The following is an 18,757-nucleotide window of genomic DNA, read 5'->3' as shown; positions in this document are numbered from 1 at the left end:
ACTACAAACACTGCGGTACACTACCATCATAACTCTGCTGTTGTAACTACAGACACTGCGGTACACTACCATCATAACTATGCTGTTGTAACTACAAACACTGCGGTACACTACCATCATAACTCTGCTGTTGTAACTACAGACACTGCGGTACACTACCATCATAACTCTGCTGTTGTAACTACAAACACTACGGTACACCGCCATCATAACTGTGTTGTTGTAACTACAAACACTACGGTACACTACCATCATAACTCTGCTGTTGTAACTACAAACACTGCGGTACACTACCATCATAACTCTGTTGTTGTAACTACAAACACTACGGTACACTACCATCATAACTCTGTTGTTGTAACTACAAACACTACGGTACACTACCATCATAACTCTGCTGTTGTAACTACACTGCGGTACACTACCATCATAACTCTGCTGTTGTAACTACACTGCGGTACACTACCATCATAACTCTGCTGTTGTAACTACACTGCGGTACACTACCATCATAACTCTGCTGTTGTAACTACAAACACTACGGTACACTACCATCATAACTCTGTTGTTGTAACTACAAACACTACGGTACACTACCATCATAACTCTGTTGTTGTAACTACAAACACTACGGTACACTACCATCATAACTCTGCTGTTGTAACTACAAACACTGCGGTACACTACCATCATAACTATGCTGTTGTAACTACAGACACTGCGGTACACTACCATCATAACTCTGTTGTTGTAACTACAAACACTACGGTACACTACCATCATAACTCTGCTGTTGTAACTACAAACACTGCGGTACACCATAACTCTGCTGTTGTAACTACAAACACTGCGGTACACTACCATCATAACTCTGCTGTTGTAACTACAAACACTGCGGTACACTACCATCATAACTCTGCTGTTGTAACTACAAACACAACGGTACACCGCCATCATAACTGCTGTTGTAACTACAAACACTGCGATACACCATAACTATGCTGTTGTAACTACAAACACTGCGGTACACCATAACTATGCTGTTGTAACTACAGACACTGCGGTACACTACCATCATAACTCTGCTGTTGTAACTACAGACACTGCGGTACACTACCATCATAACTCTGCTGTTGTAACTACAAACACTGAAGACTGGACACCATCATAACTCTGCTGCTGCAGCTACAGACATACAATTACCTCAGATACTTGTACACACAAAACCTGTCCGACCATTTCATTTGTCTCTATGACGTCAGTAGCCACCTGCTTAGGCCTCTGCAACCGGTTCGAGGTTGTCTTGATGTATCTACCTGGTTGATGGTTCTGGAGGGGATCATCCCCCCCTCCCCCGCCCCAGGAACCCGTCTCCTAATTGGTGGTTACTGTTGCTAGCAGCACGGATGTAACCACAGCCTGACTGAACAGAATATATTTGGACGCACTCGCCATGTTTAAAGCTTTGAAGGAGAAGCGCTAAATACGTAGGGGTTCTTACAGCGCCTTAGAAATGGGTTAGACAATTTTGGTCTAAAGGAGAAAACAGATCCAATTCCTTGGATGAAGAGCAATATTTGCTATTCATTTGTTTTCCTCCAGATTGTCACTATATCAAATATATATATACTATTTATTTTTTAAGTTAACTGGCTATGCACTATAATTATGTACTTCATTATGTACTTCATTATGTACTTCATTATGCATCTTTCAAATGTTCAATGTAAACCAGACACAATGTTGGTTGTGCTGCTGGACTGTGAAAACATTTCGCCCATCAGGCAGTTGATGACTTCCCACTGAGAACAAGATTTTGATGAGCTCAAAAAGTTCCTGGTGGTCGAAACGTCTTCACAATTAAATGTCATAACCAGTAGTGTGCTACACTGTGTACTGTCACTGTGCCACTGTGTACTGTCACTGTGCCACTGTGTACTGTCACTGTGCCACTGTGTACTGTCACTGTGCCACTGTGTACTGTCACTGTGCCACTGTGTACTGTCACTGTGCCACTGTGTACTGTCATTGTGCCACTGTGTACTGTCACTGTGTACTGTCACTGTATTGTCACTGTGTACTGTGCCACTGTGCACTGTCACTGTGCACTGTCACTGTGTACTGTCACTGTGTACTGTCACTGTGTACTCATATCCATCCTGTGGATCGTAACACAATATATGGATACACATAAGACCTAGGAACTAGGTCACAAAAGGGTTAATATGAGTATATCTGAATTTAGATCTACAGATGACTTATCTGTTACAGGCAAATTTAGTAAATTTAACTTGTCTGGTATTTTATTGTCGTCAATAAGATAAATAACCTGTGTGTTATGTTAGTATAACTATTTCTATATTTCTCAATAAGAATAGAAAGAAGTGACTATTTAGTAAAGTCTATATTAGGGTAAGGCAAGATAAAACTCGCAGTAATGTTGGTAACAAGACAGGATGTTAGGTAACAAGACAGTATGTTAGGTAACAGGACAGTATGTTAGGTAACAAGACAGTATGTTAGGTAACAGGACAGTATGTTAGGTAACAAGACAGTATGTTAGGTAACAAGACAGTATGTTAGGTAACAAGACAGTATGTTAGGTAACAAGACAGTATGTTAGGTAACAGGACAGTATGTTAGGTAACAAGACAGTATGTTAGGTAACAAGACAGTATGTTAGGTAACAAGACAGTATGTTAGGTAACAAGACAGTATGTTAGGTAACAGGACAGTATGTTAGGTAACAGGACAGTATGTTAGGTAACAGGACAGTATGTTAGGTAACAGGACAGTATGTTAGGTAACAAGACAGTATGTTGGGTAACAAGACAGTATGTTAGGTAACAGGACAGTATGTTAGGTAACAGGACAGTATGTTAGGTAACAGGACAGTATGTTAGGTAACAGGACAGTATGTTAGGTAACAGGACAGTATGTTAGGTAACAAGACAGTACGTTAGGTAACAGGACAGTATGTTAGGTAACAGGACAGTATGTTAGGTAACAAGACAGTATGTTAGGTAACAGGACAGTATGTTAGGTAACAGGACAGTATGTTAGGTAACAGGACAGTATGTTAGGTAACAGGACAGTATGTTAGGTAACAGGACAGTATGTTAGGTAACAGGACAGTATGTTAGGTAACAGGACAGTATGTTAGGTAACAAGACAGTATGTTAGGTAACAGGACAGTATGTTAGGTAACAGGACAGTATGTTAGGTAACAAGACAGTATGTTAGGTAACAGGACAGTATGTTAGGTAACAAGACAGTATGTTAGGTAACAAGACAGTATGTTAGGTAACAGGACAGTATGTTAGGTAACAAGACAGTATGTTAGGTAACAAGACAGTATGTTAGGTAACAAGACAGTATGTTAGGTAACAGGACAGTATGTTAGGTAACAAGACAGTATGTTAGGTAACAGGACAGTATGTTAGGTAACAGGACAGTATGTTAGGTAACAAGACAGTATGTTAGGTAACAAGACAGTATGTTAGGTAACAAGACAGTATGTTAGGTAACAAGACAGTATGTTAGGTAACAAGACAGTATGTTAGGTAACAAGACAGTATGTTAGGTAACAGGAGAGTATGTTAGGTAACAGGAGAGTATGTTAGGTAACAGGACAGTATGTTAGGTAACAGGAGAGTATGTTAGGTAACAGGAGAGTATGTTAGGTAACAAGACAGTATGTTAGGTAACAGGAGAGTATATTAGGTAACAGGACAGTATGTTAGGTAACAAGACAGTATGTTAGGTAACAGGACAGTATGTTAGGTAACAAGACAGTATGTTAGGTAACAGGACAGTATGTTAGGTAACAAGACAGTATGTTAGGTAACAAGACAGTATGTTAGGTAACAGGACAGTATGTTAGGTAACAGGACAGTATGTTAGGTAACAGGACAGTATGTTAGGTAACAGGACAGTATGTTAGGTAACAAGACAGTATGTTAGGTAACAGGAGAGTATGTTAGGTAACAGGACAGTATGTTAGGTAACAGGACAGTATGTTAGGTAACAAGACAGTATGTTAGGTAACAGGAGAGTATGTTAGGTAACAGGAGAGTATGTTAGGTAACAGGACAGTATGTTAGGTAACAGGAGAGTATGTTAGGTAACAGGACAGTATGTTAGGTAACAAGACAGTATGTTAGGTAACAGGACAGTATGTTAGGTAACAGGACAGTATGTTAGGTAACAAGACAGTATGTTAGGTAACAAGACAGTATGTTAGGTAACAGGAGAGTATGTTAGGTAACAGGACAGTATGTTAGGTAACAAGACAGTATGTTAGGTAACAGGACAGTATGTTAGGTAACAGGACAGTATGTTAGGTAACAAGACAGTATGTTAGGTAACAAGACAGTATGTTAGGTAACAGGACAGTATGTTAGGTAACAGGACAGTATGTTAGGTAACAGGACAGTATGTTAGGTAACAGGAGAGTATGTTAGGTAACAGGACAGTATGTTAGGTAACAGGACAGTATGTTAGGTAACAAGACAGTATGTTAGGTAACAGGAGAGTATGTTAGGTAACAGGACAGTATGTTAGGTAACAGGACAGTATGTTAGGTAACAAGACAGTATGTTAGGTAACAGGAGAGTATGTTAGGTAACAGGACAGTATGTTAGGTAAGAAGACAGTATGTTAGGTAACAGGAGAGTATGTTAGGTAACAGGACAGTATGTTAGGTAACAAGACAGTATGTTAGGTAACAGGACAGTATGTTAGGTAACAAGACAGTATGTTAGGTAACAGGACAGTATGTTAGGTAACAAGACAGTATGTTAGGTAACAGGAGAGTATGTTAGGTAACAGGACAGTATGTTAGGTAACAGGACAGTATGTTAGGTAACAAGACAGTATGTTAGGTAACAAGACAGTATGTTAGGTAACAAGACAGTATGTTAGGTAACAAGACAGTATGTTAGGTAACAGGACAGTATGTTAGGTAACAAGACAGTATGTTAGGTAACAGGACAGTATGTTAGGTAACAAGACAGTATGTTAGGTAACAGGACAGTATGTTAGGTAACAGGACAGTATGTTAGGTAACAAGACAGTATGTTAGGTAACAAGACAGTATGTTAGGTAACAAGACAGTATGTTAGGTAACAAGACAGTATGTTAGGTAACAAGACAGTATGTTAGGTAACAAGACAGTATGTTAGGTAACAGGACAGTATGTTAGGTAACAGGACAGTATGTTAGGTAACAAGACAGTATGTTAGGTAACAGGACAGTATGTTATGTAACAGGACAGTATGATAGGTAACAGGACAGTATGTTAGGTAACAAGACAGTATGTTAGGTAACAAGACAGTATGTTAGGTAACAAGACAGTATGTTAGGTAACAAGACAGTATGTTAGGTAACAGGACAGTATGTTGGGTAACAAGACAGTATGTTAGGTAACAGGACAGTATGTTAGGTAACAGGAGAGTATGTTAGGTAACAGGAGAGTATGATAGGTAACAGGACAGTATGATAGGTAACAGGACAGTATGTTAGGTAACAGGACAGTATGTTAGGTAACAAGACAGTATGTTAGGTAACAGGACAGTATGTTGGGTAACAAGACAGTATGTTAGGTAACAGGACAGTATGTTAGGTAACAGGAGAGTATGTTAGGTAACAGGAGAGTATGATAGGTAACAGGACAGTATGATAGGTAACAGGACAGTATGTTAGGTAACAGGACAGTATATTAGGTAACAAGTCTCACCTCTGCCAGGTTGTGTGTGATGGCGCCTCCCAGCGCTGTAGGAACTCTCTCTGTCTCTTCGTCATCCTTCAGAACTGTGGGAACAACACACATTACTCTCAGAAGACGCAAATCTTTCATAACTTAGACGTATCTGGGGGATTCTCTGTGGGATCCGGAGAACAGGTATCCCCTATATCTCGCAAACCGAGCCCCCCCTGTACCTCAATACAAGGAAGAACAGTGTAGGGTATGCCTGGGGTGTTCCGGGGGTCAACGCCCCCGCGGCTCGGTCCATGACCAGGTCTCGTGGTCACAGAAATATCCTAATGAAGAATAATGTAAGAAAAATGTGTACATAATTATACATGGATATTTTCTCTTCTGTATGTCTATGCATGCATGTGTTTGTTTTTTGGGTATATATGTATGTATGGATGTTCAGATGTATACTTGTGTATGTGAATATATATATATATATATATATATATATATATATATATATATATATATATATATATATATATATAATCTATATAATGTCGTGCCGAATAGGCAGAACTTGCGATCTTGGCTTAAATAGCAACGTTCATCTTGCCATATAGGACAAGTGAAAATTTATGTATGCAATAATTTCGCCAAAATCATTCTGAACGTAACGAAAAAAATATATTTCACTGTGTTTGTTTAGTATTAAATTATTGTAAACAAATCTAAAATATATTTATTTGGGTTAGGCTAAAATAAATTGCTCTTGTTATAATAAGGTTAGGTAAGTTTTCTAAGATTCTTTTGGAGCAACATTAAAAATTTTTACATTAACATTAATGAAAAAAATATATCTTTAAACGCATAAAAGAAAATTTTAGAAAGGAGTTAATTTTAAATGAGTTCTTGCTAATTGACCAGTTTTACATATTCGGCACGACATATATATATATATATATATATATATATATATATATATATATATATATATATATATATATATATATATATATATATATATATATATATATTATTGCAGTATGTGTAGAGATACATATGTAAACTTGTGTATATGTATTAATGAAAGTATGTGTAGACACGGGTATCACTCCGTATAATAGCAAGACACTTCGCAGAAGATGCATAATACATCCACTACAAAGCCTGTGGTTTAACTAGAATTCCTTTAGTGTGAGAGGTTCCCGACTCTTCAACTCCCTTTCTTGCTTAAGGGGAATTACCAACAAACTTCTGGCTATTTTCAAGAGGAAACTGGTCATGTTTCTGAAATCAGTTATCAGCCAGGCTGTGGCTCATATGCTGCACTGCGTGCGACCAGCAGTAACAACCTGGGTGATTCAGACCTTGATGGTCCAGGTCTGGACTAGGACTGGGTCGTGGAGACGTTGACTATCGGAAGCATTCTTCAGGTACCCTTCAGGTATACATATGCGTTGTGCATGTATATATGTATACACACAAACGCATATGACACATAACATGAATTTCTAACTGCAAGAAGACAGTTACTTAGCAACAGTTGGCCAACCAGTCCGACAGAGTCTTAATTTAAAAACTCTGAATATTATTATAAAAAGAAAATATCAGAAATGTGTGTGTCCGCAGAAACCAATACAAGGATCTAATGGAACTCAAGCAAGTTACTCTATACAAGGACGTGTACTAGACCAGCGAACTGTAAAAATATATATGTTTTAAATTAAACTTTGTTGATGGGTCTTTTAGGGAGATTCAGAAGGGAAGTTGTAAATGTTGGTAGAATAATTTAGGAAAATATGTAAAGTAAGGAAATTAAAAATGAATCTAGGAAAGAGGAAGGTGATGCAAGCAATTGAAAAAAATCTAGACAATGAAAGATTAGATATCAGATTAGACTGCAGGGGTGCTTAACCTTTTTACGATTACAGAACATCAATAGATTGCCCAATATGTGCTCATATTCCCTTCACCAGACTGTGAAAATCATCATCACCACTACTAGTCCTATTAGGTACCAGTATGGATAGCTAGGAACAGAACAGCTTATAGTTTATACTAATATAACATTTCTTTTTAAATTGTTTAGAAATCGAGTCCCATAACCCCATTATTTGGTTCTCATACCTCCAGTAGGTATGAATACCCCCGGTTAAGTACCCCTGGATTAGAGGAAGAGAATATGGAGGAATTGAATATATTCAGATATATGTGTGGGGAATATATCGGCAGATGATTCTTTGAAAAGAACCGTTGAACAGACGATGGTACAAGGTAGCTGGTGAGGTGAAACATCTGTGGAAAGAAAGAATTGTATCAGCTAAGGCAAAATAAGGGTAATGGCCCAGTATACAGTGATATCAATATTTTTGTTTGAAAGTGATTTATAGGCTTTAAGCGTTACTGACTGCGCCACGGGGGCGTTGACCCCCGAAATCCTGTACAGGTATTCTCCAGGTATACTGCGACGAGGAGGCTAGAGGCGGTGAAGCCGTGTTTGTTGTTGTTAGGGTTTATAGGGTCCCTGACAACTGACGCCGTATCGAATCCTATGAAGATGTATTTGAGGGCGATGTGTAGCATCAATATTATGCTGTGAATTTTGAGCATAGAAATTGAAGACAGTGTGCGGTTACTAAAGGAGGGTTGAGGAAGAGTTGTTGAGGTGGTTAGGGTAGAAGAGGATGCACATACAGCCTGCAAACAGTAGAAAGAAGCTTATGACAACGTTTCGGTCCGACTTGGACCACTGACCAATCACACCGTCCCAAGTTGGACCGAAATGTCGTCATAAGCTTCTTTCTCCTATATGCGGGTTGTTTGTACATTGTTCCAGTCACGGTATGCTTTTTTTGTTCTTCATAATAGGAAGATAAAGAGGGGGTATAAATGGGGAGTGGAAGGAAGGAAGGAAGGTTGGTTTGGAGGGAGGGGGGAAAAGGAAGTTTTTGACTGCTTAGTAGCTTGATAATCCAGTATATTTGTGTATTACATGTGAGTGGAGACAAATTGTTTTCATAACTTGACGTGATGTTATGAGGTGAGCAAGACAACATTTATGAAGGGATGCCGGGGAACTGGTCAGCAAGACTTGAGTTCTGGAAGTGAGAAATACACTGCCTGCACTCTGAATAGGGAAGGGAGGGGGGGGGGGGAGCTGGGATGCTGCAGTCCAGAGGGTCATCTGAGCTGTGATGTCGGCACAATTCTAGCAAAACAGGGATTGAATAAATGATGGTGGATGTGTTTCTTTTTTGGGGGGATGGCGGGTAAGCTTTTCAGTGGGACTCGATTTGTGTTCAGAATTAAATTTTGCCTAATATTTATTACTGATAGGCTTTAATAAAAGTCTGTGATCTGGCAGGACTTGTAAAATTATTGAGAAGAATACCAATAAGAGGATAACGTGAGCCTCCATGAAAATTTAGATACATTACTGTGGTCTAGGACGTGGCTGCTAGAATTCGGTCCAAACAAAAGCAAGGTCATGAAATTTAGTTAAGGGTAGCGCAGACCGGGGGCGTAATAATGACTGGGAAGCGTGATACTCGAGATACTAACGCAAGATGATGATTTAGGATGAAGTATAATAGGGAACATAGAGCCGGAAGGGCACTTTATATTAGGGCAGCAAATATCCGAACACCTCAACTAAGAATCTTTTAGGGCCAGAAACACACACACACGAAGACCATCTTAACTGACCATCCTCAGAAGGTTGAAGTGTAAAAGTTTACAACTAGACTTATCCCTATCTACCTGTACTTTACATGTAAACAATTAATCAGACTATTGATGCCGGTAGCAAGCATTCCAATATAGGCACTTAATTTTTGGCTAATCAAGAAGCAACATGAAGAACTTGCCCGGTGGCCTGGTGGCTAAAGCTCCCGCTTCACACACGGAGGGCCCGGGTTCGATTCCCGGCGGGTGGAAACATTCGACACGTTTCCTTACACCTGTTGTCCTGTTCACCTAGGTACCTGGGTGTTAGTCGACTGGTGTGGGTCGCATCCTGGGGGACAAGATTAAGGACCACAATGGAAATAAGTTAGACAGTCCTCGATGACGCACTGACTTTCTTGGGTTATCCTGGGTGGCTAACCCTCCGGGGTTAAAAATCCGAACGAAATCTTATCTTATCTTATCTTATCCTCTCAAAGCAAGACTGAGGCTTGTTGATAATTCCAGCTTTGACGAGTGTTCAAAACTCTTGGTTTCTACACTTGAGTTAACTCTGTGTTGTCATTGTATACCTGCATTACATTGTATACCTGCATTACACTGTATACCTGCATTACACTGTATACCTGCATTACCTTGTATACCTGCATTACATTGTATACCTGCATTACACTGTATACCTGCATTACACTGTATACCTGCATTACCTTGTATACCTGCATTACATTGTATACCTGCATTACATTGTATACCTGCTTTACATTGTATACCTGCATTACATTGTATACCTGCTTTACATTGTATACCTGCTTTACATTGTATACCTGCATTACATTGTATACCTGCATTACATTGTATACCTGCATTACATTGTATACCTGCTTTACATTGTATACCTGCTTTACATTGTATACCTGCATTACATTGTATACCTGCTTTACATTGTATACCTGCTTTACATTGTATACCTGCATTACATTGTATACCTGCATTACATTGTATACCTGTTTTACATTGTATACCTGCATTACATTGTATACCTGCATTACATTGTATACCTGCTTTACATTGTATACCTGCTTTACATTGTATACCTGCATTACATTGTATACCTGCATTACATTGTATACCTGCATTACATTGTATACCTGCTTTACATTGTATATCTGCTTTACATTGTATACCTGCATTACATTGTATACCTGCTTTACATTGTATACCTGCATTACATTGTATACCTGCTTTACATTGTATACCTGCATTACATTGTATACCTGCATTACATTGTATACCTGCTTTACATTGTATACCTGCTTTACATTGTATACCTGCATTACATTGTATACCTGCTTTACATTGTATACCTGCTTTACATTGTATACCTGCTTTACATTGTATACCTGCATTACATTGTATACCTGCATTACATTGTATACCTGCTTTACATTGTATACCTGCTTTACATTGTATACCTGCTTTACATTGTATACCTGCATTACATTGTATACTTGCATTACATTGTATACCTGCTTTACATTGTATACCTGCATTACATTGTATACCTGCTTTACATTGTATACCTGCTTTACATTGTATACCTGCATTACATTGTATACCTGCTTTACATTGTATACCTGCTTTACATTGTATACCTGCATTACATTGTATACCTGCTTTACATTGTATACCTGCTTTACATTGTATACCTGCTTTATATTGGAGATATGTTGCTCCGTCTGACGAGCTTCTTGTTTGCTTTCATGGACTTATTTCGGTGTGAAGAGTTGGTACCAATCTTTTCAGAAGTTATTAGGTGCAAAATATGTATTCACAATAATGTAGATGTCTAACTGAATTTATACAGGCAGTGTTTATTAAATACCTGTTGTGGCTTACCATAACTGAGATCTGTACGAAGGGAGGATGAGAGAGTGACTAAGGTAGGAAGAAAATAACTAGAGAGGGAGGGAGGTAGGGAGAGAGAGCGATAAAGGGATAGAACGAGAGAGCGAGCGAGAGAGAGAGAGAAAGAGAAGAAATGTCAGCTGCTCTAAGCTACATCAATAACCAGCTGAGAGCTATATCAGCTTGGGGAAATAGATGGCAAGTAACATTTGCACCTGAGAAAACACAAATGATGGTCTCTAGGCACCATGATGCCGGTGCAGTAGTAAGGATGAATGGGAGGGTGTTGGCACCATGATGCCGGTGCAGTAGTAAGGATGAATGGGAGGGTGTTGGCACCTGGGGAAGAAGTTGATACCCTTGGTGAAATCTGACTCCAAACTGACCATGAAGAACCACGTTGTAAATCATGCAAACAAGGCAGCCAGGAAGCTTACAGCACTTCGCCGTATCTCGCATCTGCTTGACAGTAGGGGTTGCAAGATCCTGTAGGAAGCACAAGTAAGCTCACACCTTGAGTATGCTCCACTTTCTTGGTTTGCCTGCCCCCCCCCCTCTCATCTGCGACTGCTTGACAGAGTAGAGAACAAAGCAAGACGTCTCGTCTCTCGCCTGGACCCATCCTGGATAGATCTGTCTTTTCAGCAGAGACTTCAACACAGAAGGGATGTGGGTAGCCTTACTGTCATGTACAAGGCCAACATTGTCGAAGTACCACACTTGGATCCACTTCGAGGACAGCGTGAAGCAAGCTTCTATACCACAAGACGGGCAGAAAGCAGCAACTTCACTCTGGCTGTACCGTTCTCCAGAACATCACTTCATCTGAGATCATATATACCCAGGATGACACGGGTCTGGAGCACATTCGTACAGCATTATGATGTCAACGAGATAAAGTCAGTTGATCAAATGAAAATACTGGCCCACAGATGGCTCCAACTTCATCCTGTTCCTTACTTGTATGTTTCATAACAATAAAAATGCTTTCAAATGAGCTGATGTAGGTAACAGCTCTTAGCTTGTCAAAGCTAGGGATCCTTAACCTAACCTGGTCAAACCCTGTGTAAAAAAAGAGAGAGAGCGAGAGAGAGAACGAGCGAGAGAGAACGAGTGAGAGAGAGAACGAGTGAGAGAGAGAACGAGTGAGAGAGAGAACGAGTGAGAGAGAGAACGAGTGAGAGAGAGAACGAGTGAGAGAGAGAACGAGCGAGAGAGAGAACGAGCGAGAGAGAGAACGAGCGAGAGAGAGAACGAGCGAGAGAGAGAACGAGCGAGAGAGAGAACGAGCGAGAGAGAGAACGAGCGAGAGAGAACGAGCGAGAGAGAGAACGAGCGAGAGAGAGAACGAGCGAGAGAACGAGCGAGAGAGAGAACGAGCGAGAGAGAGAACGAGCGAGAGAGAGAACGAGCGAGAGAGAGAACGAGCGAGAGCGAGAGAACGAGCGAGAGCGAGAACGAGCGAGAGAGAGAGAACGAGCGAGAGAGAGAGAACGAGCGAGAGAGAGAGAACGAGCGAGAGAGAGAACGAGCGAGAGAGAGAACGAGCGAGAGAGAGAACGAGCGAGAGAGAGAACGAGGGAGAGAGAGAACGAGCGAGAGAGAGAACGAGCGAGAGAGAGAACGAGCGAGAGAGAACGAGCGAGAGAGAGAACGAGCGAGAGAGAGAGAGAACGAGCGAGAGAGAGAGAACGAGCGAGAGAGAGAGAGAACGAGCGAGAGAGAGAGAGAACGAGCGAGAGAGAGAGAGAACGAGCGAGCGAGAGAGAGAGAACGAGCGAGCGAGAGAGAGAGAACGAGCGAGAGAGAGAGAACGAACGAGCGAGAGAGAGAGAACGAACGAGCGAGAGAGAGAGAACGAACGAGCGAGAGAGAGAGAACGAACGAGCGAGAGAGAGAGAACGAACGAGCGAGAGAGAGAGAACGAACGAGCGAGAGAGAGAGAACGAACGAGCGAGAGAGAGAGAACGAACGAGCGAGAGAGAGAGAACGAACGAGCGAGAGAGAGAGAACGAACGAGCGAGAGAGAGAGAACGAACGAGCGAGAGAGAGAAAACGAACGAGCGAGAGAGAGAGAACGAACGAGCGAGAGAGAGAGAACAAACGAGCGGGAGAGGGAAGGAGAGAGAGAGGGAAGGAGAGAGAGAGGGAAGGAGAGAGAGAGGGAAATAAATGGTATAAAATACCGACACAATGGCAATATAAACACAAATGCAGTATAATGTGATCCTTTATTGACTACGTTTCGCCCACACAGTGGGCTTTTTCAAGTCACAAACAGAACTACCTGGGGTGGAAGGAACGCGAGTATTTATAGTCCGGCTGAGGTCAGGTGAAGAATGCTGCATCTGATGATGTACCGAGTTGGGTTGTAGAGTCTAAAAACTTGGGTAGCTTGGAAAGGAGACTGGACAAGTTTGTGAGCAGACCTTCTACAGTGTTCTTATGTGGGATAGCGATGAAGAAGTTTCTTGGCAAGTGGTTCAGCTATGTTATAGAAGCCACTATTCTGGTTGAAGTTGTCGGATATAGAAATAAGTGATGATTCCAGGATTCTTCGGTATTGAGTGTTGTCTTCTGTGGCGATAAGTCTTGAGTTTCTGTAGTTTATCAAGTGGTTGTGTGAATTACGGTGTTGTACGCAGGCATTCCTTGTGTCGTCAGACCTGCTTGCGTATTGGTGTTCTGAAATACGTGTTTGGAGGTCCCTTGATGTTTCGCCCACGTATAACTTGTTGCAGTCATTACAAGGGATTATGTATACCCCTGCAGAGGATGGAGGCTTGTCCTGCCTACTACTGGTGATGTCCTTGATGGTCGTGGTTGTGGAGGTAGATACTTGGAATGATGTTTTGGCAAAGATGTTGGAAACATGTTTGGCAATGGAGTTGGTGGGAAGGACTATGTATCTCTTCTCGGCAGTGTCTTCTCTGGGTGTGTTGAAGATGTTTAGTGCTCGCCGTCTGCAGTCTCTGATGAAGTGACGAGGATAGTGGAGTTTGGAAAATACCTGTTCAATTATAGTGCATTCTTCCTCAAGGAACTCGTTGCTGCAGATTCTGAGTGCACGCAGGAAGAAGCCTATAATTACACCACGTTTGGTTTTGGTGTCGTGGTGAGAGTAGAAGTGGAGAAGATCGTTTTGGTTGGTGGGTTTTCGATAGACTTTAAAACGAAGTTCGTGGTCAGCTTTGCAGAGTAGAACATCAAGGAAAGGAAGAGTGTTGTCGACCTCTTCTTCAAGTGTGAACTGGATTGAAGGCTCGACCTGGTTGAGCTTGTCTTGGAGAGCTTGAACGTTGAAGCGTTTAGGAGTTATGAGGAGAATGTCGTCAACATAACGGAGCCAGGTGACAGACGAAGGAATAATGGTGGAGAAACGTTCGGCTTCTAGATGTTCCATGTATAGGTTCGCTAGGACTGCACTGAGTGGCGAACCCATGGGTAGTCCAAAAGTCTGCTGAAAGAGGTGATTTTCAAAAGAGAAACACGTAAAGCCAACACATAGTTCAACCAGGTCGATGAAGTCGCTGGCTGGAATGGGAAGATCAAGTGAATCGTCAATTTTCTTGCGCAAGAGATCGATGGCTTGTTTAGTAGGTACTTTAGTGAATAGGGAAGTCACGTCAAGGCTGGAAAGTTTCTTGTTCCTGATGTTGATGTTGCGAATGCGATTGAGAAGATCACCTGAGTGTTTGAGATGTGCTGGACTGATAGTGCCCAAGAGTTTCGAGAGGTGTTTGGCGAGAATTCCTGAGAGCTTGTGGGGAGCACTGCCTATTCCCGAGGATATGGGCCTCAGTGGGATACCAGGCTTGTGAGTCTTTGGCAGGCCGTACATTCTGGCAGGTCTGGGGTTGCTGGGCATGGTGTGCAGAAGTTTCTTCCCTTGTTCTGAGCTCCTCAGAATGCGGCGAGTCCTTTGAAGAAAAGTTTTAGTAAGGTTGTCCACTTGGTTAGTTGTGAGAGGTTTGTAGGTATCTGGGTCATTAAGTAGATTGAGCATTTTGTTCCTGTAATCGTCAGTGTTCATGATAACAACACCACCTCCTTTATCAGCGGTGGTGACCCTGATGGTCGTGTCTTCTGCTAAACCTTTGAGTGCATTGATGTAACGTCGGGGTATGACTGGGGAGCTGCGTGTTGAGATGGCTGCTGAGATGATGCCTTGAAGATAGCCTTTTTGGAAGTCGGAGTCATTGTGTCTGTAGTTTTTGGCGATGAAATTGAGGTCTTGTTTTGGTTTCGTAATTCCTGTTGCGAATTTGAGGCCTAAGCTGAGGGCTTCAGTTTCTGTGGTTGACAGTGGACGAGATGAAAGATTTTGAATAATTTCAGGTCTTCCTAAACTTTTCCAATTACTATTATCGCAGAGTGTTTGTAGTTTCCTAGTAAGTCTGATCTTCTGTTGAACATTCGCTGTGCCAAAACATCATTCCAAGTATCTACCTCCACAACCACGACCATCAAGGACATCACCAGTAGTAGGCAGGACAAGCCTCCATCCTCTGCAGGGGTATACATAATCCCTTGTAATGACTGCAACAAGTTATACGTGGGCGAAACATCAAGGGACCTCCAAACACGTATTTCAGAACACCAATACGCAAGCAGGTCTGACGACACAAGGAATGCCTGCGTACAACACCGTAATTCACACAACCACTTGATAAACTACAGAAACTCAAGACTTATCGCCACAGAAGACAACACTCAATACCGAAGAATCCTGGAATCATCACTTATTTCTATATCCGACAACTTCAACCAGAATAGTGGCTTCTATAACATAGCTGAACCACTTGCCAAGAAACTTCTTCATCGCTATCCCACATAAGAACACTGTAGAAGGTCTGCTCACAAACTTGTCCAGTCTCCTTTCCAAGCTACCCAAGTTTTTAAACTCTACAACCCAACTCGGTACATCATCAGATGCAGCATTCTTCACCTGACCTCAGCCGGACTATAAATACTCGCGTTCCTTCCACCCCAGGTAGTTCTGTTTGTGACTTGAAAAAGCCCACTGTGTGGGCGAAACGTAGTCAATAAAGGATCACATTATACTGCATTTGTGTTTATATTGCGAGAGAGAGAGGGAAGGAGAGAGAGAGGGAAGGAGAGAGAGAGGGAAGGAGAGAGAGAGAGAGAGAGAGAGAGAGAGAGAGAGAATAAGGGATATATTAATACACACAAACAGGATGAAGGTTATTTATAACTTCTCCAGATGTATAATTAGGTCTGCCTAAATAAAGTAGCTATTACTGTACATCAGTATTACACTCTAGATAGATAAAGACAAGTAAAAATATCACTATCTACTTAACATTTATTTTGAAGGTTCTAGTTATCCAGCCTACCATTCCTCCACGTAGCTGTGATAGTAACAATGTTATCCAGCCTATCATTCCTCCACGTAGCTGTGATAGTAACAATGTTATCCAGCCTATCATTCCTCCACGTAGCTGTGATAGTAACAATGTTATCCAGCCTATCATTCCTCCACGTAGCTGTGATAGTAACAATGTTATCCAGCCTATCATTCCTGCACGTAGCTGTGATAGTAACAATGTTATCCAGCCTATCATTCCTCCACATAGCTGTGATAGTAACAATGTTGTTATCCAGCCTATCATTCCTCCACATAGCTGTGATAGTAACAATGTTATCCAGCCTATCATTCCTCCACATAGCTGTGATAGTAACAATGTTATCCAGCCTATCATTCCTCCACATAGCTGTGATAGTAACAATGTTATCCAGCCTATCATTCCTCCACGTAGCTGTGATAGTAACAATGTTATCCAGCCTATCATTCCTGCACGTAGCTGTGATAGTAACAATGTTATCCAGCCTATCATTCCTGCACGTAGCTGTGATAGTAACAATGTTATCCAGCCTATCATTCCTCCACGTAGCTGTGATAGTAACAATGTTATCCAGCCTATCATTCCTCCACGTAGCTGTGATAGTAACAATGTTATCCAGCCTATCATTCCTCCACATAGCTGTGATAGTAACAATGTTATCCAGCCTATCATTCCTGCACGTAGCTGTGATAGTAACAATGTTATCCAGCCTATCATTCCTCCACATAGCTGTGATAGTAACAATGTTATCCAGCCTATCATTCCTGCACGTAGCTGTGATAGTAACAATGTTATCCAGCCTATCATTCCTCCACATAGCTGTGATAGTAACAATGTTGTTATCCAGCCTATCATTCCTGCACGTAGCTGTGATAGTAACAATGTTATCCAGCCTATCATTCCTGCACGTAGCTGTGATAGTAACAATGTTATCCAGCCTATCATTCCTCCACGTAGCTGTGATAGTAACAATGTTGTTATCCAGCCTATCATTCCTCCACATAGCTGTGATAGTAACAATGTTATCCAGCCTATCATTCCTCCACATAGCTGTGATAGTAACAATGTTATCCAGCCTATCATTCCTGCACGTAGCTGTGATAGTAACAATGTTATCCAGCCTATCATTCCTGCACGTAGCTGTGATAGTAACAATGTTATCCAGCCTATCATTCCTGCACGTAGCTGTGATAGTAACAATGTTATCCAGCCTATCATTCCTCCACGTAGCTGTGATAGTAACAATGTTATCCAGCCTATCATTCCTGCACGTAGCTGTGATAGTAACAATGTTATCCAGCCTATCATTCCTCCACATAGCTGTGATAGTAACAATGTTATCCAGCCTATCATTCCTCCACATAGCTGTGATAGTAACAATGTTATCCAGCCTATCATTCCTCCACATAGCTGTGATAGTAACAATGTTGTTATCCAGCCTATCATTCCTGCACGTAGCTGTGATAGTAACAATGTTATCCAGCCTATCATTCCTGCACGTAGCTGTGATAGTAACAATGTTATCCAGCCTATCATTCCTCCACGTAGCTGTGATAGTAACAATGTTGTTATCCAGCCTATCATTCCTCCACATAGCTGTGATAGTAACAATGTTGTTATCCAGCCTATCATTCCTGCACGTAGCTGTGATAGTAACAATGTTATCCAGCCTATCATTCCTCCACGTAGCTGTGATAGTAACAATGTTGTTATCCAGCCTATCATTCCTCCACGTAGCTGTGATAGTAACAATGTTATCCAGCCTATCATTCCTCCACATAGCTGTGATAGTAACAATGTTATCCAGCCTATCATTCCTGCACGTAGCTGTGATAGTAACAATGTTATCCAGCCTATCATTCCTGCACGTAGCTGTGATAGTAACAATGTTATCCAGCCTATCATTCCTCCACGTAGCTGTGATAGTAACAATGTTGTTATCCAGCCTATCATTCCTCCACATAGCTGTGATAGTAACAATGTTATCCAGCCTATCATTCCTCCACATAGCTGTGATAGTAACAATGTTATCCAGCCTATCATTCCTGCACGTAGCTGTGATAGTAACAATGTTATCCAGCCTATCATTCCTGCACGTAGC

General features: G+C 41.3%; 1 protein-coding gene across 7 annotated transcripts in view; it reads right to left on the bottom strand.

Moving 5' to 3' along the window:
• Nucleotides 1-18,757, bottom strand: part of LOC128699706 (neuronal PAS domain-containing protein 2-like) — a 689,714-nt gene that overhangs the window by 120,541 nt on the left and 550,416 nt on the right. For all 7 annotated transcript variants that reach the window (XR_011393896.1, XR_011393897.1, XR_011393895.1 and 4 more), the window contains exon 3: nucleotides 5,738-5,811. Coding sequence is in view for 4 of the 7 variants with exons in the window: in XM_070099405.1 (XP_069955506.1) it covers nucleotides 5,738-5,811 (74 nt within the window). In the remaining 3 variants the exon portion in view is untranslated. The remainder of the gene's footprint in view (nucleotides 1-5,737; nucleotides 5,812-18,757) is intronic.

The sequence above is a fragment of the Cherax quadricarinatus genome, chromosome 67 (genome assembly GCF_038502225.1).
Source record: "Cherax quadricarinatus isolate ZL_2023a chromosome 67, ASM3850222v1, whole genome shotgun sequence".
Lineage (NCBI taxonomy): Eukaryota > Metazoa > Arthropoda > Malacostraca > Decapoda > Parastacidae > Cherax > Cherax quadricarinatus.
The sequence above is the reverse complement of the archived record's forward strand: the minus strand, read 5'-3'. Positions and strand labels throughout refer to the sequence as shown.